The 20,779-nt window shown below is 52.4% G+C and overlaps 10 protein-coding genes across 10 annotated transcripts; 5 read left to right on the forward strand and 5 right to left on the reverse strand.

Moving 5' to 3' along the window:
* Positions 1-1,149: 1,149 nt before the first annotated feature.
* On the forward strand, positions 1,150-1,350 carry QC761_601045 (uncharacterized protein; the record flags this gene model as incomplete). The annotated part of the gene is made up of 1 exon (XM_062880566.1): positions 1,150-1,350. One exon carries the CDS (start codon positions 1,150-1,152, stop codon positions 1,348-1,350), a length of 201 nt encoding a protein of 66 aa, XP_062729594.1.
* A 2,657-nt stretch (positions 1,351-4,007) lies between these two features.
* On the reverse strand, positions 4,008-5,615 carry QC761_601038 (uncharacterized protein; the record flags this gene model as incomplete). Its single annotated transcript, XM_062880565.1, has 2 exons — positions 4,008-5,063; positions 5,133-5,615. 2 exons carry the CDS (start codon positions 5,613-5,615, stop codon positions 4,008-4,010), a joined length of 1,539 nt encoding a protein of 512 aa, XP_062729595.1.
* Positions 5,616-6,147: 532 nt separating this feature from the next.
* QC761_601035 (uncharacterized protein) lies at positions 6,148-7,551 on the reverse strand (the record flags this gene model as incomplete). The annotated part of the gene is made up of 3 exons (XM_062880564.1): positions 6,148-6,741; positions 6,944-7,261; positions 7,318-7,551. The coding sequence occupies 3 exons, from the start codon at positions 7,549-7,551 to the stop codon at positions 6,148-6,150; spliced, it is 1,146 nt and encodes a 381-aa protein (XP_062729596.1).
* Positions 7,552-8,031: 480 nt separating this feature from the next.
* Positions 8,032-8,922, reverse strand: QC761_601030 (uncharacterized protein; the record flags this gene model as incomplete). The annotated part of the gene is made up of 1 exon (XM_062880563.1): positions 8,032-8,922. The coding sequence occupies one exon, from the start codon at positions 8,920-8,922 to the stop codon at positions 8,032-8,034; it is 891 nt and encodes a 296-aa protein (XP_062729597.1).
* Positions 8,923-9,633: 711 nt separating this feature from the next.
* Positions 9,634-10,342, reverse strand: DERI1 (D-erythrulose-4-phosphate isomerase 1; the record flags this gene model as incomplete). The annotated part of the gene is made up of 2 exons (XM_062880562.1): positions 10,163-10,342; positions 9,634-10,104 (listed from the first exon to the last, which is right to left on the reverse strand). The coding sequence occupies exons 1-2, from the start codon at positions 10,199-10,201 to the stop codon at positions 9,634-9,636; spliced, it is 510 nt and encodes a 169-aa protein (XP_062729598.1). The 5' UTR covers positions 10,202-10,342.
* A 431-nt stretch (positions 10,343-10,773) lies between these two features.
* QC761_601010 (uncharacterized protein) lies at positions 10,774-12,555 on the forward strand (the record flags this gene model as incomplete). The annotated part of the gene is made up of 1 exon (XM_062880561.1): positions 10,774-12,555. The coding sequence occupies one exon, from the start codon at positions 10,774-10,776 to the stop codon at positions 12,553-12,555; it is 1,782 nt and encodes a 593-aa protein (XP_062729599.1).
* A 421-nt stretch (positions 12,556-12,976) lies between these two features.
* Positions 12,977-13,846, reverse strand: QC761_601000 (uncharacterized protein; the record flags this gene model as incomplete). The annotated part of the gene is made up of 1 exon (XM_062880560.1): positions 12,977-13,846. The coding sequence occupies one exon, from the start codon at positions 13,844-13,846 to the stop codon at positions 12,977-12,979; it is 870 nt and encodes a 289-aa protein (XP_062729600.1).
* Positions 13,847-14,660: 814 nt separating this feature from the next.
* On the forward strand, positions 14,661-15,977 carry QC761_600995 (uncharacterized protein; the record flags this gene model as incomplete). Its single annotated transcript, XM_062880559.1, has 1 exon — positions 14,661-15,977. The coding sequence occupies one exon, from the start codon at positions 14,661-14,663 to the stop codon at positions 15,975-15,977; it is 1,317 nt and encodes a 438-aa protein (XP_062729601.1).
* A 53-nt stretch (positions 15,978-16,030) lies between these two features.
* On the forward strand, positions 16,031-17,636 carry QC761_600990 (H3K9me3 methyltransferase; the record flags this gene model as incomplete). The annotated part of the gene is made up of 2 exons (XM_062880558.1): positions 16,031-16,315; positions 16,378-17,636. 2 exons carry the CDS (start codon positions 16,031-16,033, stop codon positions 17,356-17,358), a joined length of 1,266 nt encoding a protein of 421 aa, XP_062729602.1. The 3' UTR covers positions 17,359-17,636.
* Positions 17,637-17,922: 286 nt separating this feature from the next.
* QC761_600980 (uncharacterized protein) lies at positions 17,923-20,706 on the forward strand. Its single transcript, XM_062880557.1, has 3 exons — positions 17,923-18,625; positions 18,793-19,620; positions 19,684-20,706. The coding sequence occupies exons 1-3, from the start codon at positions 18,623-18,625 to the stop codon at positions 19,804-19,806; spliced, it is 954 nt and encodes a 317-aa protein (XP_062729603.1). The 5' UTR covers positions 17,923-18,622; the 3' UTR covers positions 19,807-20,706.
* The last annotated feature ends 73 nt before the right edge of the window (positions 20,707-20,779 follow it).

Genomic DNA, 20,779 nt, shown 5'->3' on the forward strand with positions numbered 1-20,779 from the left:
CACCCTCCATCCCATCCAGTTTAGTACCGTGCCACCATCACTCGGCAATGCGTGACTTGACCCGGGCAGCGAATTCATTGTCACACTTGAAAGTTCAAGTAGGCAGGTAGGTATGCAACCGCGCACTTATCATCTTGGTACGGTCTGGGTATAATTATTAGGTATTATTGCGCTACTAAAGAACCAGTCGACCAGATCGCACCGTGTTCTCAAATGTTCGTGTCGCTAGATAAGACAAATGCCCAAACTCAAGTAAGGTACGGAGGTTGCCGGGTGCTAAAATTCCCATGTCCCCAGTCCCAAAGTGTCGAGGTAAACTCGCGCTCAAGTCCCAACCCCCAGGCCCCAGTTAGGTCCCTAGCCTCAAGTCCCAAACCACAAATCCCATAGAAAACACTGTCTCCCTTTCCCAAAGCCCAAATTTCGAATGCCACAAGCTGGGTAAACGGCAGGAGTAGTTACCAATCCATGAGGCAGTCATAGATAGAACTAAGCACCCCATTGATACTCTCCCAACACCAGCCTTCACAAAGTCCTCCCTTGTCTCCATCACAAAGGCATCCCACAGAAAAGGCAACGTCCGCGCCAACCTCAAGTAGCTAGGTATGCTTAGGTGAGTAGCGGTATGCGGAAAGAAACCTCGAAGCCTCAGAACCTAAGCCCCCAGAGCCCCATGGGCCAGTATTCCTGGCCTCTGTACCCCTCCGCGACCAATTATCCCCCACCTGATGGTACTTCCCCCATCGGCCCATCCTGTTCCCTCCAGGCCTCAAACCCCCACTGCTGCCACAATGACCAGAAGGCGACCATCTCCAACCCAGGCAGCTGCTTCATCACGCCCTCGCTCGTGAATCTCATCGCTTCTTTAACCGCTTTCTCCTCAAAAATTAGCGTCGCTGTTCCTTTTCAGATCCTGATTTCCACATCTGGCTAAAACCGGGAAGTCAATAAGGGGAAAAGCGACTCTCTTCAAGTTGGGAATATCCGACGGCGGAGAAACGAGATAAGCAACGGCATACTGCGCATTCTCTCAGCTGTCGGCTCCGCTGGGGGGAATTGTAATCCGAGTCGTCAAAGATGGCTCGCCACCCAATGACCTCGCTGATAGCTGTCTCCTTGACAACGTGATGAAGGATATCGGCAGTGGAAATGACCGGCGCGTCCATGACGAAGGCGCCAGAAGAGATGAACAAGCGCTTCAGAGCGCGCTGCGAGGCCAAGGTTTGGAAGATGGAAACAAGAGCCTCGTCTTCGGACGGGCGAGAACCGCGGATCATGTCAAGAGTACCAGGGGTTGGGTGGGCTGGGTCGAGAGCGCGGAGCAGAAAGGCAACGATCAGCTTGCCGTAGGTTCTGGTGTCGTAGCCTTGCTCCCTGATGCCGTATTGCGAAAAGTTGAAACGGAGATTCTTCGGTGTGACGAGCTGATCGAGCTTCTTGGCCGGGAGTAGACTGGTGATGTGGTCGAGTTGTTGGCGGTTCAAGTTCCGAAGGTCAAAGAGAGACCCTGTAGATGGAGTGCGTTGGAGGGAAAAAAAAAAAAAAAAGACATAGTCTCGTCACCAAGCTGGAGCGGCTTAGATAAGTCTCGCTCCCGAACAGAGGGACTGTCCTCTCCTTTTAGCACAACATTCAAGGTTCTGTTTGAGGAAGGAGAAGCGGTTAGCCGTGTTTGCCATGAAAAGAGGGAAAGAAACGGTAGTGAAATTATTCAGCTGAGTCTTTGTCGGCCTCGCCCCAGCGCGCTGATGAGCTTAAGCCAGTCGCGCCCCAGCGCTATGCTGAGGTATACAGTGGACGGAGAACTTAGTTGGTCTCGTGGATAAAAGGGCGGCTGGCATGAGGCCCCTTCATCTCGTTCTCGGCGAGTCTCATCAAAGACCAGAGAACTTTCATCAACTCCGCATCTCTGCCACGTGGATAGAAGGACTTCCAAACGGTGCTCCGATACCAATGATAGAAGTGCTTGGATCTTCGACTGACACTGATGGCATCTCTTTTGGCAAGGTATCCCCCAACAAGGAAATAGAGCTCAGGTGGCAAATCGTAAAAAGCTCGCATGGTTGTTTCTGTTACAAGGATACATATGTTAGTAAAATCTTCAAAGTTGAGCTGACTTGGTCAATGAAGCTGTAGAGTGCCAAGTTAGATGAGGTGAGTAAAGGGTCTAACCTTGGACAAAGCTGTAAGTGGAAATGCTTAAGGGACAGCTTGGTGGCTTTGTGCAAGCCTGGGTGAGCTGACTGATAGTAGCCCACGTCCTGTTTCGTGATGTCTGGTGGAAAAGAGAAGAGGAATTCAGTAAGCCACAGACACCCTCTTTATATCTTCTCCCCCCACCCCGTCGGCTTGTCAGGCCCACTTACATGGCCAGATTCACCTCATCTGCTATTGTCATCGCCCTCCTGTATTCACTTCTTCCGATGTGCGACCCACAGAGCGGATTCACTTGCTTTCAGAGGTGGGTCAAGAGCAAAGATGAGGTGAATTATCGCGTTGGAGCTGCCCAGAAACGTTGCTCTTCCAGACAGAGCTCAGACAGAGGCTCAAGTGAATTTCACGAAATGTTTTAGATATGCTTTCCATAATTCACTGCCCGCTTCACTGTGGAGGAAGTGAGAGTTGGTGGGAGCGGTCATCAATATAAGAAGGAGCGAACCAAAATTCCTGCCATGAACCCTCTCATGATGACCAGTAGGACACCCAATCTATAGGTGTACCTTGACGGTTTGGTGGCTTTAACCTAGCTTTTGCCTTATTACTTTTTTTATGTTTTTTTTTATTAATTCTCTGCAGAAAGTATGATCAACATTGAGCACCCATCACACAAATCGGTGACACGGAGTGTGGGAGAATAGAGTCCAGCCAGTGGGATGCCAGGTAAATGCGTGCCCTCTACATAAACTACATAAACTAGGTGTGAACTGGCGATTGTCTCCTCGGTCACCACCAACCTGCAGTTTGCATTGATGAGTAAACTCTTCTGACAACATATCCCTATATTTGTGTCATGACACAATGATAAGCACCAAATGATTGTACTTTGGCATGAACAACCACCTCACCAGTCATACCTAAGGTACCCTCCCAGATCAAGAAACGATTGTCCTAGTACCCCATCAAACCCGCCCATGCTTACACCCTCTCTCCCATTCAAGAATGACCACCCCAAATAAAAGCTCGAACAACAAATCACCGAAGCCATGGCAGTTATTCTCAGGCTCGAGAAAACCGTGATAGAAAAGGATCAGATCGTTGAAGCACCACGCAAGGAATACCTTCAACAAGTCCCGTTGCGAGCCAACGTGACATCTACTTACACAGAGTACAAGCACCAACTCCTGCCATGTGATCAAGCATGGCAGACCGACAAAGCCCGGAGACAGAACGCTGATGACGATTTACAGGACGCATTGTTGGATTTAAAGGGAGCTAAGAAGGAGTTGGAGAAGCTTCTTAAGGAGGGCTAAGAGGCGATGGGTAATGCGCTAATAGACCACTCGAATGGAGGTGGGCCAAGCGTTGGTGGTACATAGAACAGGTACGGAAGTTAGGGGAACTCGAATATGACGCAGCACAGGGGGGGCACCGCCAGTCGGGTCAATGGCGGCGGCGGTGACGATGGTGTCAAGAGAGATGGGGGCAAGAGGAGGAGGTGTCGCTAGGTAGCCACTGAGGGGGCCTGTGATGGATGGGGTATATGGCCCCAATCTTGGTGAGAGGTTTCTTTCTTTTTGTGATTTTGACAATAGGACAGCTGTGTTTGGGGAGTGTTGGATGGGGGCATAGAGCACCCAGGGGTTTGATGCTAGGAGGGGTAGCCATGTTGGATATGCTGTAGCTGGCATCTGTAGATCTGAGAGCTCGCTGCATTTTTGGCTTGACAATTTCTTTTCATCAGGTAGTTACCGAGAGAGTATTAACAACATGGCTTGACATCCTATCTTTAATCCCACCATAAACAGCGCCAGGGGTGTTGCCACGTGTGATATATGTATGCCTTTGGTCTAATAATAGTCCCACCGACAAATAACTCCACCACCCACGTTGAACCAGGACGCTCCCTTGCCCTTTCGCCCCATGTAAGTACCCGTGCGAATCAGCTGTGCGTCATATGAAGTGTGCCCGTACAAGTTCCAGTTGCGTTTAATAATGGAAGGGCCAGCTGATTCACACTTGCCGCCTCCACAATCCACAGTCCCCGACTCCTGCTCGCTTTCCATTAGAAAACTTCCAATATCTTCATGCAGCCCCTTCGGCGGAGGCTTTCCGCAAGTCATATGGCCGCACGTCAAATAGGAGTCCAAGGCAAGTTGACTTCTCACAATTTTGGCACTGCAAGGCCAGCACCAAGCCGCAAAATGTGACTTCTTATGTTCAGGATAACATGTCAGAAGCTCATCGCTGACAATTGGGTCCAGTTTCGAACTGCAAATCTGGCACGGTGCAAGTGACAGTAGAAGTTGGGACTTTGGAGTCAAGGCCACTGGTACAGTAGCAAGACTGCTCTGATTCCGGGTTTTTCGTCGATGCGTTGGGTTGTGGATGCCTTTTTCGAGTGCCGATGATGCTCCAAGATTATGCTGGAGCGGGTATGGAGGGTGCTCAAAGTCGAAGCTTTTACCCACTGCTACTCCAGCAGGCAGGCTGAAGTCGAAGCTGCCGCTAATGCCGTCGAGAGGGCTGACAATCAGTGCCGGGGTGACTTGTTTTCCAGTCGTAAGGGCAAGGGGCTTTCGGCTCTTGGGAACTAACACCTTTCTATTTGTTTGGATAAACTGAGTCCGATCCGTGGTAGCGAGCATACCCAGTTCATATTGTAAGATAACGGGATTCGAACACGGTCGGTTTCTGAAAGGCTTTCTCAGGGCTTTCCTAGAGGAAACCCAGACACTCATCATGAGAGGAAATCCAGCAAGGATGACCAAGGAGCCTGGAAAGGTATCGAATCTCTTGGTCACGGTCTGTTGAAGCATTCGTGCTTTCAATCTCATTCCGCTCAACGGTGGTGGCCCTAAAGATGTTGTTTTAATCTTATCGCAACTATCCTCCTTATATCCAGTCTGCAAAACAGAGGAGTGTTAGCATGGGTTATTTCACCTCATCCCTTGGGGATCTGCCAAGTGACTTGCAGAATGGCAATACTCAAAAAAGTCCTTCCTGGCCGTCCACTCCGCGAGGCTGACAGCTTTTCTACCATCTTCCATGGCGCGGATTGTTGACCAAAGCGCTATGCAAGCGATGAGGAATCCTCCAAGTGCAAAGACCATGTTGCCACTTTTAGCGCAGCGTCTTCTATCCCGCTGTAGGACACAGGTCGAAAATTGAAAATACCGAAACACGTTACAGACATATTTCGACTGTTTGACATAACGGAAGAGTGCTGAGGGTGATAGACAGGATGAGGCAGTACTGTGTTCTGATACGGTTGATATACTGTCGAATGAGGTTGTAGCCGTTTGGGTTAGGGTTGTTTGAGTCAGGGTTGTAATGGACGCAGATGGCGGGGGTGCCTGATGAAGTCCAGCCACCATCGGCTGGACCACTTCTGGCATCCTCACTCCCTCACAACCTGATGTGATTGTTGCGGAGTATACAGAATGAGCGCTGGGCATAGAGAAAGTCGAGTTATTCAGCACGTTAACGAAGTCATCTGGCTCGGGGTGACATGCGGTTGCCTTGCTGGTGGCGGTGCATTTTTATAGCTTACCTGCATAACGTGCGCCTACCTAGGTAGATACCTAAAGTGGCGTGGGGACTTGATCCTTTTGTACGCCAAAAGCTAGGGGAGGATACGTCTAAAGCTTATATTATAAAGCCTAATAGCTTGGACATATAACCTCCCGCATTAAACAAGCTATCGAGCTCATTTTATCCTATAGTCTGGCCGCTAAAGAGAAAGTGTGGCTCAGCTTCAAGCTCTGCTTCTGGCTCTGTTCCGGTCCCGGCCTCTAGCTCTGTTCCTTATTCTGTTCCTGCTCTGTTCATTGCTCTGTTTCTACTCTGCTTCTGGCTCCCGCTGTTTCGGGTTTTGTTTGACCTCTTCTTCAAGCTCTGCTTTAGGCTTGGTACATAGACCCGAATGGTGGCTAAATATAGAGCTGTAGGCAGTATCCAACACCCACCCGAATTCCTCCTGTTGATCTGTCATATGGTCCCTGACTCTAAACCGCTGGGCCTAGTGAGCCTTCCCTCTTTTTCCACCCTCCTCCAGTAACACAGAATCCCACCAATCTCATTTATCCAAGGCTCAACTATGCGCTTTTTGTATCCATCATCAGGATAGGGCGGCCCCCCGTGCTTTTCATCACCATTGTAGACAAAGTACACCCGATAGAGGAGAGCTTCGACAACTTGATTGAAGTTCCTTTGCCATGAGATCTGTGTCAGAACAGAGTCGACTTCACCACCATCATCTCTTGTTTCCGCATTGATTCTGAGAATATCATTGATATGTAGGACCATACCACGAGGAGGACTGTCTACGCGCTGGTGAGAAAGCCCATAAAGAGCTTCATCAATGCATGACCAGCACCAAGAAACAAAGTAACAATTATTGTGATCCCAGGGGTGTTCTGGTGGCTCATCAAAACCTAATTTCAGTGTGGCCTTGCAGATACGACACGAGAACCCCGGCAGAGGAGTTGATTCTTGGATTAACAACGGGTCCGATGGCCAGATTGCCGCCGGGATTGACGGCAGAAGTCGTGGTCGAACAAATGACGGAACTGAAGTTGGACTCTCTGAAGATGAGATTGACGATCCAGCCGGTAGTGAGCGGAAACTTATTTGCGCATCCGACTCTGTAGATATATACCTGGTCTACCCTATGGGTAGGATGTCCTTCTGATTCCACAGACTCCAGAGACAGTTTTGGTATGTCAGTGACGTAAAGATGTAACTGGTTCCGTTGACGCTTCCGGCCCCCTTCTCATCTAGATACGTCGGCGTTTATGAGGGCCGAGGTCATTCCGGTGTCCATTCGGAGTAACGGAAGAGTGGTTGCAGTGGGCTTGAAGTCAAAAGTGGTTTCCAACCCACTGCCAAAAATCACTCGGCGTGAAGTGCCTGTCATGGAAGAATGGTGAAAGTCAACACCCGAGCTGTTTGCTACTCCGGTGCCAGGTGACTGGGCAGGCAGGAGCTCTCTGGCTTCTCCAGCCAGTAGTCCATTTTGTTGATTGTCTCCTGAGAACGAGTGTGGCGGTGGACCCAAGGGTTCTTTTGTTACTCTGTCACACCCGTCCTCCTGGTCTTCAATCTGTTTGAAGAATTAGCTTATGGTAACGACCAAGTGTGTCCTTGAAATCGACCTACTGTTTCACAGAACTCCCAGTAGTCTTTCCTAGCCGTCCACTCAGCTATTTTCACAGCCTTCCTACCATCCATCATAGCACCAATGGCTGACCATAAAGCCACACAAGCAATAATAAGTCCAGTTGTGGTAGTAAGAAGCTTACTTGCTTTGTTAACTGAGCCTCTGTACTTTCCCACAACGACCCTGGAGTTTTGAAAGAGGGCGTATCCTGCATCGGCTACACACCTACCCATGCTTGCCAACCTCGATCCGAAACTGTGAAAAAATAGATCAGGATGCGATTTTCTTTGAGGCGATGTTGCTGTCGTTGGCGGCCCGGTCTTTGAGAAGCTCTAGACGGCAAAGGCTCGGATGCGGGGAGAGAGGAAACACAAGGGCTTGCGGCTGCTCCATTCAACTGGTTAAGCTCCTGTTGCAAAACACTCGCCAGTCTAAAACCAGTTCCCAATTCGACGAAATCTTTTATGAACATCTTGCAATCGGGAAGTTTGAGGCAACTAGTTGTTCGGCAGGCACAAGGGACTTGGGCAGCGTGGCTGTGCCACATATTGGCACAAGCCCACCACCATCACAGAAATCGTGCATGAATGGCCCTGAAGCTCACGCTGCCATAGCAGGCCCGCTCGCTACACCTTTGGTTGGTCCACATTCACCCCTCACGTCACATCTCACCTCACCTTGACCCTTCACCTTCACCTCTCACCCTTCACCTATCACTCACCACCCTCACCACCACCCCCCGCAACCTCCCCAATCAACTTGACAAACTCCCCAGCATCATGCCCAAACCTCCCCAAAAACAACCCATCCACCTCCCCCCCCAACCTCTCCCACAACCCCCGTCCCGCCGCCCCCCCATAAATAACCCTCACCCTCCCCCCCCTTCCTTTCACCCCCTCCCACTCCCTCAACCCTCTCACAACCCCCTTCACATACTCTTCCCCAGCCGGCTCCCTCCCCCCGATAGCCCAAACAGGCTCATAAGCCAGCACCACCTCCTCCCCCTCCCCAACCCCCTTTAGCACAACCTCAACCTGCCTCACCACCTCCCCAACCGCCCCTTCAACCCCGACATCTTTCCTCATCTCACCAACACATATCACCGGAACCATCCCATTCCTCACCACCCCCCTAACCTTCTCTCCAACCCTCCCATCACTCTCCGCAAACAACCTCTTCCGTTCCGCATGCCCCAATTCCACAAACTCCACCCCAACCTCAGCCAAAACTGCAGGACTAACCTCCCCTGTATAAGCTCCAAAGTCCTCAGAGTAACAATCCTGCGCCCCTACTTTTATCCTTCTCGCCACCGACCCCTCAGGAGCAGATCGTATGATACTAATGACAGACGTGAGGGTGACAAAGTCGGGGATGATGAATATGTCGACATCGTCATCACACAGGGTTAGGGTATCCGTAGGGCTGGAAAGAAGCTCGACAACGGACCGGGTGAAGGCTTCCGTCCGGGAGGCGGAAAAATACATTTTGGTGGATACCCCGATCAGACGACGCCTTCTTCCTCGCTTGTTACTGCTATCAACCGGCGCCGTCGACGCCGCCGCCGCCGTTGCTTCGGTGCCGGGAGAGGTGGGGTTGTCGGACATCACTGAGGACAACAAAACACGACCGAACAAAAAAGGGGTGTCCGATTTCGGTAGTCTAAGAGATAAATGCTGTGTAAACCAAAGTCTGGGTTACCGAGGAGATAACACTACATTTTAGTCAGTCCTCACCGTCACAAACAAACCTGATCATTCGCCCTGTCGTGACGCAGTCCATTTCATTCATTCACACACGGGAAAGGTTCCCCCCCCCCCACCCATCAAAGCAAGCAGCACCGTCGATCCCCGCGGCTCGGGAACGTTTTAGCTTAGTCCCATCCACCTGGTGCCACTGTAAAAACCCGCTGTAGCTCATCCCACCAACGATTTACCCGCCCCCAGACATAGCGGGGGTCCCCATCTTGATATCCAATCAACAGGGTAACAATAGCAGCACCACAACAACAGCATGCTCCAAAACTCGCTGGAACTGGAGCTCCAACTGCCTGATAGGGTTCGCTGAGCCGACAAGTTCTTCATGGCCCCCCCAGAATGTGGATAACCCGAACAATCAACAAAGTGGAAAAACGTAGGCAAAATGGAGCAAACTCAAAGCTTGTATTCCTCGCTGGATCCCACCCCCCCAAGAAGATCTGTTCTGGACCAAAGTGGCGCCTTCAACACCAAAAATCCTCGGATTACCCTTTTGGGAGAGCCACTCTCACATGTATCCTGTCTCGTCTCTTGGAATCCAACTTGCTATTCCCGCTCTCATCAGCAACCCTTCACTTCCTCCGCCGCCCCAGAAAGACCATGTTCCCCTTCTTCGTATTCATGAATGGCAGCCACCTTGGCAGCACTGGCGCTCTTCTCGTCAAAAACATATCCCAACCATTCCTTTGCGAGCCTCCTCGCAAGCTCCAGTCCCACCACCCGCTCCCCCATGCACAACACTTGGGCATTGTTGCTGAGGACCGCTCTCTCGACCGAGAAGCTGTCGTGTGCGGTGACTGCCCTGATCCCCTTGATCTTATTGGCGGCAATGGCAACGCCGAGACCAGTGCCGCAGATCAACAGAGCTCGGTCTACCTCTCCCGAGGCCACGAGTTTGGCCGCCGCCGCGGCGATGTGTGGGTATGCCGTCTTGTCCTCCTTGCCCGTGGCACCGACGTCGACGACTGAGATGACCCGGGGATCGGCCGCGAAGTCTTCTTTGATTTTGTTCTTGTAGTTCACGCCGGCGTCCTGTTTGTAAATCAATCATTAGCCCGTGATATTAAATCTGTCCCAGGAGTATACTCACATCGCAGCCAACGGCAATCTTCCACTGTGGTGAGCTCATGTTGAATGTGATGATGTTGCGATGTCGTTGACGAACTTCCAGACCAGCGGCTCCTTGCTGCTCGCCAAAGTAGTAATGTAATGTAGTCCCATAAAAAACAACTTGACACTGCCTTCCCACTAGGGAACTCGGCAATCGCTATTTATCCAAGCCGCCTTTCCGTTCCGGGTATTCCGCCTGCGTCCTGGAAGCACCAGACTACCACCCGGTTCCAGGAGGCTGCATGGGGGGGAGGGGGAAACCACTGCACGCTGCCCCTCTCCCCGTACGCCCCTAAACGCCCCGCATACCGGCAAGTGGCCCATCATGAGGCGATCATCGAGGGGGACATGTGTTACTCGCTCGGCAAGGTTCAAAGGGGGAGGGAGGGGGTGAATTATCCCGGTGGTGATTTCCATATCCGATCAGATGTGCAGGTTCTGGCTTCTGGACCGCATGCCGCGTCAGGCCTCCAAGGTGGTGTGTCCGGGAGTTGACTTGAAATATTGTGTTACTGGCTGTTGTTTGCTGCTCGACTTGGACTCACTCCCACTCCAACGTGAACTTTCACACACCACATTCTGTCAGCCAACATGTCCAAACGACACCTGTTTTCATCACTCGAGGGGCTTGTTCCCAAGGCCCTTCGAGGCATTGTTGCCAGCAACCCAAGACTCAACCTCGACGAGACCAACCGCGTAGTCTTCGACCCTGAATCCCCCAAGTCGATCGTCAGTATCATCAGCGGTGGCGGCTCCGGTCACGAGCCAGCATGGTCTGGCTATGTTGGCACCAACATGCTGGCCGCCGCCGTAGGCGGTGATGTCTTCGCCTCTCCAAGCACTAAACAGATCCTGGCTGCTGTCGAGGCCGTACCATCAGACAAGGGGACACTCCTGGTGATCACCAACTACACCGGGGACTGCCTTCACTTCGGCCTGGCAGCGGAGAAGACAAAGGCAAAGGGGAACCCGTGTCGTATGCTCATCTGCGGCGACGATGTCTCGATTGGAAAGCAGGGCTCACTAGTTGGTCGTCGAGGACTGGCTGCTCAAATAGGAGTGCTCAAGGTTCTCGGTGCTGCAGCTGCAGAGGGTCTCTCGCTGGGCGAGCTATTCGATCTCGGCACTGCCGTCAACGACCAAATAGTCAGCATTGCCGCCACATTGGACCACTGCCATGTCCCCGGTCGAACAGAGCACGGTGCCCTTGACCCCGATGTGGTAGAGATTGGTACAGGACCACACAACGAACCCGGCTACAAGAAGCTCTCACCGGCTCCTTCAGCGGAGGGATTGGTGAAGGAGATGCTCAGATACTGCCTGGACGAGACCGATCCTGTGAGAGGATACGTCAAGTTCAACCCCGGAGACGAGACGGTGCTGTTGGTCAGCAACTTCGGCGGCATGTCAAACCTAGAGATGGGAGGTCTTGTCGATGAGCTCCTTCAACAGCTCCTGGCCGACTGGAACATCGAGCCCGTGCGTGTGTACGCTGGCTCCATCGAGACATCGCTCAACGCGCCCGCCTTCTCCGTTTCAGTCATCAACCTTTCAGGGGTAGCAGCGACCAGCCCCTATTCGCTCGACCAGATCAAAGGATTCTTCGACCTCAAGACCGATACAGCATGGGAAGCTGTTGCTGGATCTCAGATATACCGTCGTCCAAGAGCCGATCAGCTTGTTCAACCGCCAGTCGAAGAGCGTAAGGTCATTGATGAAGCGAGAGATATCAAGATTGACCCCGTGCTCCTGGAGAGAATGCTCCGCCGGGCCTGCAATGACCTCATCAAATCCGAACCAGACCTCACACGGTGGGACACCATCATGGGAGATGGCGACTGTGGTTTGACACTCGAAACTGGTGCCAAGGCGTTGTTGGAGGCCATTGATGGGCCACACAAGATTGCTGCCAAGGGATCGGTAATCGAAGTTCTCACTGAGCTCGAGGAGATTCTTGAGGGCAAGATGGGAGGAACACTCGGTGGTATCCTGGGCATTTTCTTCGTGTCAATGAGAACCGCGCTGCAGGAGAACCTTGAATTAGCCAAGACAGAAGGTTTGGTATCGTTATGGTCAAAGGCCCTTTCACATGCCATCCATCATCTCGAGCAGTACACACCAGCCAAGATTGGCGACCGAACTGTCATGGACACATTGATTCCGTTTGTCGAAGCTATGGCGGCGACCAAGAGTTTGAAGGAGGGTGTCGCTGCTGCGGTAGCGGGATCAGAGAACACCAAGAAGTTAAAGGCGAGATTGGGGAGAGCGACGTATGTTGGTACTGGGACAGACGGCAAGGAGCTGCCTCCAGATCCGGGTGCTTGGGGCGCGATGGTGGTGATTCAGGGACTGCTTGCTGCAATTTCAGAATAGGAAGCGATTGGGGATGAATGGTTTGAATTTTCTCGTGGTTGGATTGATCAGATTTGGAGATCAGTAATTCGGAATAAATTTGGTTGTACTTTACTGTGAATTCATGGATTGTGTGTGGCTTGTATGTCCTGATACTTGGGCGCTCCTTCCTACTTCCTCCTCCAGGCACCCACACTTAACAAAGGGCTCTCTTCATTTGATCACCGAATCAACTGGAATCCGCGATGATGCCAACGTCTTGATTACGTTTCCAGGATCCATGGGATCCAAATGAACTCCTGTGAGCTATTGAGCTTTTCAAAACCATACCTCGCATATAAACCGTCAAATAGCGGGGTGGTAGTTAAAGGAGAAAGGATATCAATGCAGAAATACACATGATAATCGAATTCAACTATTCTAGGCAGGTCTAAAAGAATCCTCAAGCCTTCCCAGCACTCCCCAACCAATGCATATACCTCTCAATCGCCACCTGCATCGCCTCCGTCCCCTTCTCAATCACACTCGTCAACGGCTTCCCCCTCATCTTCTCCTGCGTCCACGCATAGTGATTATTCATCCCCTTGTTGATATTGACCTTCGTCACCCCCCCCGCCATGCACTTTCTAAAAATCTCCTCATCGAACGGATCAGCCCCATGCAGCACCAACCTGACCCTATCCCCGACCTTCTTGTTGATAGCATCAAGCCGGTCATACTCCAGCTGGATCCCCCTCGGTCCATACTCCCCATGCACATTCCCAAACGCTGGCGCCAACATGTCAATCCCGGTGGCAACAAACTCCTCCGCTTCCTCGGGGGTAGTCAGCAGCCCCTCGAGGTCAGCAGTCTCAGCTACGCCGTCCTCGCCACCTTCGATACGCCCTGGCTCTGCCTCTGCGGCGATACCGCGCTCATGGCAGTATTGAACCAGTTCGGCGGTGAGCTTGAGATTCTCCTCCTTTTCGTAGTGCGACATGTCGCACATGATGCTGTCAAAGGCGTCCGGAATGTTGGCTGCCCTACGGACCAGCTCGGGTGTCTGGCAGTGGTCCAGGTGGAGGGAGACTGGGACCGAAGCCGAGTGAGCTGCCTCAGCGGCGGCTTTGACGAGAGCGTCACCAGCATATTGAATCGCCCACGGGAAGAGCAAGACCATAGCTGGGGAGCGGGCGGCTTCGGCAGCTCTGACAGTGGCGATGATGGATTCGATGTTGTAGCAGCACATGGCTGGGACGGCGTACCCCCCAGCGAGGGCCTTGTTGAGAATGCTCATGGAGCGGTTTTCTGAAAGGGGGGGTCTAGGAGCCATGGTGGGTGGTGGTGGGTTGACTGAGCTGTCAACGAATAGTGATAGTGGTGATGGTGTTGAGTGAGTGACACCAGTAATGTCTTGCCAAGACTGAGTGTGAGATGCTGTAAGTTCTCGACTTAATACCCCCCTCTGGAAAGGCACTGGCTGAAAGCAGACTCACTCCTTTGCTCATCAATTCATCCTACGGGATATCATCGGCACCTCTTTCTCTGTCGCCCAGATAACCCGAGAGATTTGCCGCCCCCTCGGGTTCCTCAATACAGGAAGGTCGATGATTGACCTGCCAAGGCCGGCTGACGGGACGCGCGGTGATGCGCCGGTGCATGTAAGAATATTAGCCAAAATGCGGCAGTCTGCCTGCGGGGACAGGGAGTCACGTCATAATTAGTTCTGGAGGATTGAGGGGGTGAAATTGATGTTCAGAGTTGAGATGCAAAAGTTTACAAAGCGGGGAAGCTCGTTGGGACTGTGGGCTAAGAAGCGTGGGTCAGTGACCAACTCCCGCGGGGGACTTTGCGTGGGACTTGGACTTCATCCGGACGGGTCTCGGCATAGCCCAGCGTGAGATGATATCCCAAGGGGCGACAAAATGATCCAAAAAAAACATGTGTTTACGGGCAGGCCGGTTGGATTGCATGGCCGAGTGTCGGAGTTTCTGCTGTCGTGGTTTGCACTCAGCATCTTGACCACCCCCCTACTCATTGTTTCTCACTGATATTGCATGCAAAGTCTTGGCCGAGTTAGCAGTCACCAACACCAGTTAACCCCCCGAGTCCCTCAATTGCTGCACTTTGAACCAAACATCACCACCATGGCCGACCAGAAACCACCTGTTGCCTTCATCGGGCTCGGAGCCATGGGCTTCGGCATGGCCACCCACCTCATCAAGCAAGGCTACCCAGTTACCGGATTTGATGTCTGGGCCCCAACTCTCGAACGGTTCGAGGAAGCAGGCGGCTCAACCGCCACAACACCAGCAGAAGCCGTCCTCAACAAGGAGCATGTCGTCGTAATGGTGGCCACCGCCCAGCAAGCCCAGTCTGTTCTGCTGGATGGTCCCAATGCTGCCGTCCCGAAGCTTCCCCAAGGAGCCGTGGTCCTTCTCTGCTCCACCGTCCCCTGTGACTACGTCCAGGCTCTCCAAGTCCAGCTCAACAGCATCGGCCGCAGTGACATCTTGCTGATCGACAGCCCAGTCTCCGGCGGAGCCGCCAGAGCAGCAGATGGCACTCTTTCCATCATGGCAGGCATGTCTGCTGCTGCGTTGGAGAAAGGACGCCCGTTGCTCGCTGAGCTGGCAGATCCAGCAAAACTGTACATTGTCGAGGGTGGCATCGGTGCTGGCAGCAACATGAAGATGGTGCACCAAGTTCTCGCGGCAAACCAAATCCTGGGAGCAAGTGAGGTGATGGGTTTCGCTGAGAGACTAGGCCTAGATCTGGCCAAGGCTCAAAAAGCAGTGCTGGAGTCTGATGCTTGGAATTTCATGTTCGAGCACCGAACACCCAGAATATTCACCGAGTTCCAGCCTGTTGCCAGTGCGGTTCAGATTATCGTCAAGGATACCAGCATCATCACCTCAGAAGGGCGAAGAAGTTCTTTTGCCACGCCGATGACAAGCGCAGCGGAGCAGATCTACTTCACTGCTGTTGGGAGAGGGTGGGCGATGGACGACGATAGCAGTCTCGTGAGACTCTATACCGAAGGAAACGGAAAGGTTGGGCCAGTTTATGGCACTGCTGAGTCAGAGGAGGATAAGACGGCTTTGGTGTTGGCTTTGATGAGAGGTATCCTGCTTTGTGCTGCTGCAGAGTCTCTTGCTTTTGCGCACACTGTGAGTCTGGATTTGGATCAGGTATTGGATCTTTGTGTCAACGCTGCTGGTGGTAGCAAAGTGCTGGAGAAGCTTGGGCCTGCCATTATCAAGGAGCTCGGGGGTGCCGGCGATGCTTCAAGTGGCGAGTTGAGCCTTGAGGATGTCTTTAGCGGACTGAGTGCGGCGGTCGAGGAGGCACAGAGGATAAAGACTCCGTTGTATCTTGGGACCCAGGCGTTGAGTATTCTCCAGCGTGTGACACAATCCAAAGGGACAGGCTCTGCTGGTGTTGTCGTCAAGGCGTGGGTTTGAGATATTGGTAGAGGTAGATAGGTATCTTTTAATGTTTGTCCTTGTTTTTGGGTATGCGTCTAGGGTGTCGTTTGCAGATAGAGATTAAAATGTCATCGAATATGCTGGATACTATTCCGCCAGAAGGCTGCTCACCCCACCAACAAAACAAACCCGCCTGCCCCACTTTGTACCGCTCAATTCCAATCCCTGCTCCTAGTCGCGTCTTCTCATCGCAACACGCGTCTCATGATCGAATATCACCCAGAGCATCATCAACCCCAGTCGAACAACCTCACCAACTACCCAAAATGGAGGAGGCAATGAAACGGCACTTTTTCCACCACGGAAAACCAGACGTAAGCTCACGTTATCCCCTCAATCTCTCACATCATGTCCCTCTTATTGACCACTCCGCCAGACCGACCCCTCAGAAGCCGAAAAATGCCACTGGTGCCAGATTCGTAGTTTCAAAACCCACAAAAAACTTCCCATCACCATCGTCAACGAAGCCAAAGGAGACGAACGCAAGGAAGTCCTAAATCCAGACTTCAAATTCATCGACCACTCAATCCCAAGCGACGACGTCCCCATCGCCGGGGCCTCCTTCCGCACCGGCTGCAATTGCGCAGACGATGAGCAGTGCATGTACTCAACATGCGAATGCCTCGACGAAATGGCCCCCGACTCCGACGAGTACATGTCCGACGCCCCCCCAGCTCGTGGCCGCAGGATGCGAAAGTTCCAGTACTACCACTCCGGCACCAAAGCCGGTTTGCTCAAGTCTAGAATCCTCGACAGCCGTGAGCCAATCTACGAGTGTCACGATGGCTGCAGTTGCAGTAAAAACTGTCCGAACCGGGTGGTGGAACGAGGCAGGACGGTGCCGTTGCAGATCTTCCGGACAAAGAATAGAGGGTGGGGGGTCAAGTGTCCGGTGGATATCAAGAAGGGGCAGTTTGTGGATAAGTACTTGGGGGAGATCATCACCAGCGAGGAGGCCAACCGCCGGCGAGCTGAGTCGACCGTCTCGGATAAGAAGGACGTTTATTTGTTTGCTTTGGACAAATTTTCTGACCCGGATTCACCTGACCCGTTGTTGAGGGCGCCGCCGTTCGAGGTGGATGGGGAGTTGATGAGTGGGCCGACGAGGTTTATCAACCACAGTTGCGACCCAAATATGCGGATTTTTGCTAGGGTGGGAGATGCGGTGGATAAGCATGTTCACGATTTGGCGCTGTTTGCCATCAGAGATATACCGGCGGGAGAGGAGTTGACGTTTGACTATGTGGATGGCGGGTTGGCGGAGGAGGACGCCGGGGGATTGGTACCGGATGACAAGAAGAAGGATATGACGAAGTGTTTGTGTGGGACGAAGAAGTGTAGGGGGTTCTTATGGTGAGTGGATGAACAGGAGAAACAAACGAACAAAACTGCTGGCTTGACAGGGCAATGATGCCGAAGCCTTCATGTCATGATACGGAGTGGTGTACCTAATGACCAGCGTGCTGCTGGGGCTGCATGTCGCTGCTTGCTTGAGAATGCGGGGTGCTCCCCTGAAAAGATCGATCTCGTGGGGCCGCCGTCTCGTCCGTCATGGATCATGGATGGTAGTGACACAAATCAGATTCCATCAAAGTTTGGATGTCCTGATTACGTATCAATCGTGCTCTGGACCGCATGGCAAGATTGGTAGCCTTGAGGCAAATAGTGAACTGATAAGAGCATTGTAGAACCTATCACAATCTGTTGTCCTCGTCACCCTTAAAACCTGGTTGATGTGATGCTCTGAGCAATGCTTGTGGAATTGGTTGTCCAATCAGGACCTAGCTTCCGATGAACAGCGATTTGCTGTTGATGTTCCGGATCCGTGCGCGTGCAGCTGTTCCAACGTCGTCATGGCCTCGTGTCGACGGAAACACTGTTTTGGACACGAATGCAAGACATGAGTCTGTCTGGGGCATTGCTGCTTTCCGTATTCTGAAAGCGTTGGAGTCTTGTTGTTGTGAGGTCTGAAATGGTGGAATATTCCGTGTCTTGTCATCGGCTGACAGGGAAAGGCGGTGCTCCGAGTCTGGGCTCGCCGCTAAGGTTCTAGCTCCGCAAAGCTAGGTCCACTGCGTGCAACCGAGTGGACCGTGCATCAGGCCGGAGATCGCTGATCTCAGTGGGGGCTTCCAGTTGGCTGGCAGTGACTGACTGGTGTGAGCTCACCACGATAACACACACACACACACACACACACATCTGGGACCTTTCTTGACCGCATTAGGTCTTCATGCTCCCCATACTGTTGCTGTACATCGACTGGCTGCCCAGGACCTTGGCTCATACTCCATGAGGAGGCTGGCAGTTGAGCATCTGTGATCCTACTTCTCTCCACCTCCCACCTCGGGGTCTACCTAGCCTTTCTCTTTTGCCTCAGCGATACCACGAGCCAATGTCGGCAGCCCATCGCATCGCAACAGCACACACTCATTCCTTCAGCCTTCTCTCTGCTTATTTTCTTAGCAAAGAGCTGACACTTCGTTTCGGACGCCCACTCTCGCTTTTCCCTCCTCGTCGTCATGAACTAGATATTCAAGCGGCTGGATCGAGCGGCCCACGAGTTGCGAAATCGAGTGCAGCGGAAACCCCCGCGCCGCCAGCAGCAGCAATCAGATACAATGGTATGTGTTGGAAGAAGTTTGTGCTACTGACTCGCCCGTTTAATTCCCTTGTCTCATCAATTGTCCGAGCCGTGTTTGTTCTCTTCATTGCAACTGCAACTGCCAGACGGCCACCTGCTTGCTTTCACATGCCTGCTGATGTTGACCATACAACTAATGCGCAATAGGGTTGCTGTCTTTCCCGAGAGGGCGAATCAGGCTCGCCCTACACAACTGGCGGCGGCGCTTCTAGTTCCGCGCGAGCAATCAATGAACAGCCCCAAACAACCCGAGCTCACGTCCACGGTGGACATGATGGGCACGCCTCTGGATCGCGCCGGCGGCATAGACATAGTCAGCAGCCTCTCGACCAACATATCAACAAGCCTTTACGACTGCACGAGTGGACCAGCTACAATCGGACGTGGACCTCCAGGGAGCTGCGACAGGAGAGGATAGAGTTCTTCGATACTCGGGTGACTGGGCGACAGGAAATCTGGCAAACACTACACGCCGTGCTGGAGGTTTTGTGGGCATCCGCAGAGGCTGTGCGCAATGGGCAGGTTGGCAGGAGAAGTGAAGATGATGGGCCTAGCGAAGAGGACCCGGCGATAGCACTGGCGACAGCCCAGAGCATTCTCGATGCTGCCGATATCACACTGCCGACAGGAGACTTGTACAATGGGGCCTACGACACGTTTGGAAACTACTACCAACTACCACATCACATCGTGGCGGATCCAACGAATTTGGAATGGCGGCCAGGCTGGGAACATGAGGATTTGGATGACACCAAGGCAGACTTGACTGCCGGGGAGGAGACCACCGAGGAACGGGACGACCTCGAAGACGAGGCCGAGAGGAGGCGTGAGGAAAAGGGCAAGGGGGTGGTTGATGTTAAGGATCTCATCGCCATCAGAGCCAGGCTGAGTGATGGATCGAAAGATGTCAACGTCTCAGTTGGCAAGGGAGACTCTGTAAGAAGTCTGGCTAGACAGATCGCAGAGGATGCAAATGTGAGCCAACATCTTTTACCCCGGATTTAACCCACCAGACTCCCGCATACTAACAACAAACAGCTACCTCCCAGCAAGAAGATTCGCATCGCCTACATGGGCAAGGTTCTGAAGGAGAGTACGCCTCTGCTCGAGCAGGGCTACAAGCAGGGTCATGTTGTCAATGCTTTAGTGTTCAACCGGTAGGACCGCTGTTCACCGGCGGACGACCAGACACCCCATCATTTGTTTTCCTCAGGCTCAGAGGTCACCTTACCTGTTCCGTTTACCGCTAATAGTCGGTATACTGAACCACTGCCGATCTCTGATTCGTCGCTCCGTCCAAACTGGAATAATCGGAGACGCACACGCACATCTTCGGCCATTCGTGCTTTGCGTGGCCGGCTCCAGCGGTTCCAGGAGCGCCGCCAGGAACGTCTTGTCCGTTTGACCGAGGATATTCTGGATGACAGCCGGGCACCTCTGCTGTATACTGACGCGTCTGCATCTGGTAGAGTCGAGGTGTGGAATCCGTATGCTGGGCTGCTTCCTTATCACGTTGTGCTCTGCCCGACGTGATGTTGATGGGGAAACAAACCATTGGCGCCGACATTTCAGCTTGTTTTCAAGTCGCTGTAACATTAACGCTCCCATTTTCACCCTAATTTCGACGACCACACGCAAACCGACACTCGATCACAGAACGTTTCAGCCCGCACCCAACGCACCATTACAGCACCATTGACCACCACACCACTGGCCGTCTTGTCACTAATATTATACCCCCCGAAGTTGAAGAGTAGCAGCATGAAACAGGGTGGAAAGCGCATCAAAGTTTAAGTGTTTTTTTCCTTTTTTTTTTTCCCAGGAAAGGGCAGGTAGGAAGTGGGTAGTGGGGGAGGTAGCAAAGCGCAGGTTCTCTTAATTATTTCCATACCAGGAGCCTCGTTTTTCTTTCATTCTTCTCTTGTTGACTGAGTGTATGAAGGTGGGAAAGTTTGGCTTCATGTTTTCATGGGACTACCTACTCAACCCAGTCACTGTTTGTTTGATTCATTCTCGAAACGGCGTTTCGCATGGGGCGGGTAGGGTGCATCAGGGTTCGGGTCGGGTCGGGTCGGGGGGGATGGAAAGATAGTTTTATTTATCTAGCGGAATACCCAAGTATGAATTTTTTTTT

The sequence above is a fragment of the Podospora bellae-mahoneyi genome, chromosome 6 (genome assembly GCF_035222275.1).
Source record: "Podospora bellae-mahoneyi strain CBS 112042 chromosome 6, whole genome shotgun sequence".
Lineage (NCBI taxonomy): Eukaryota > Fungi > Ascomycota > Sordariomycetes > Sordariales > Podosporaceae > Podospora > Podospora bellae-mahoneyi.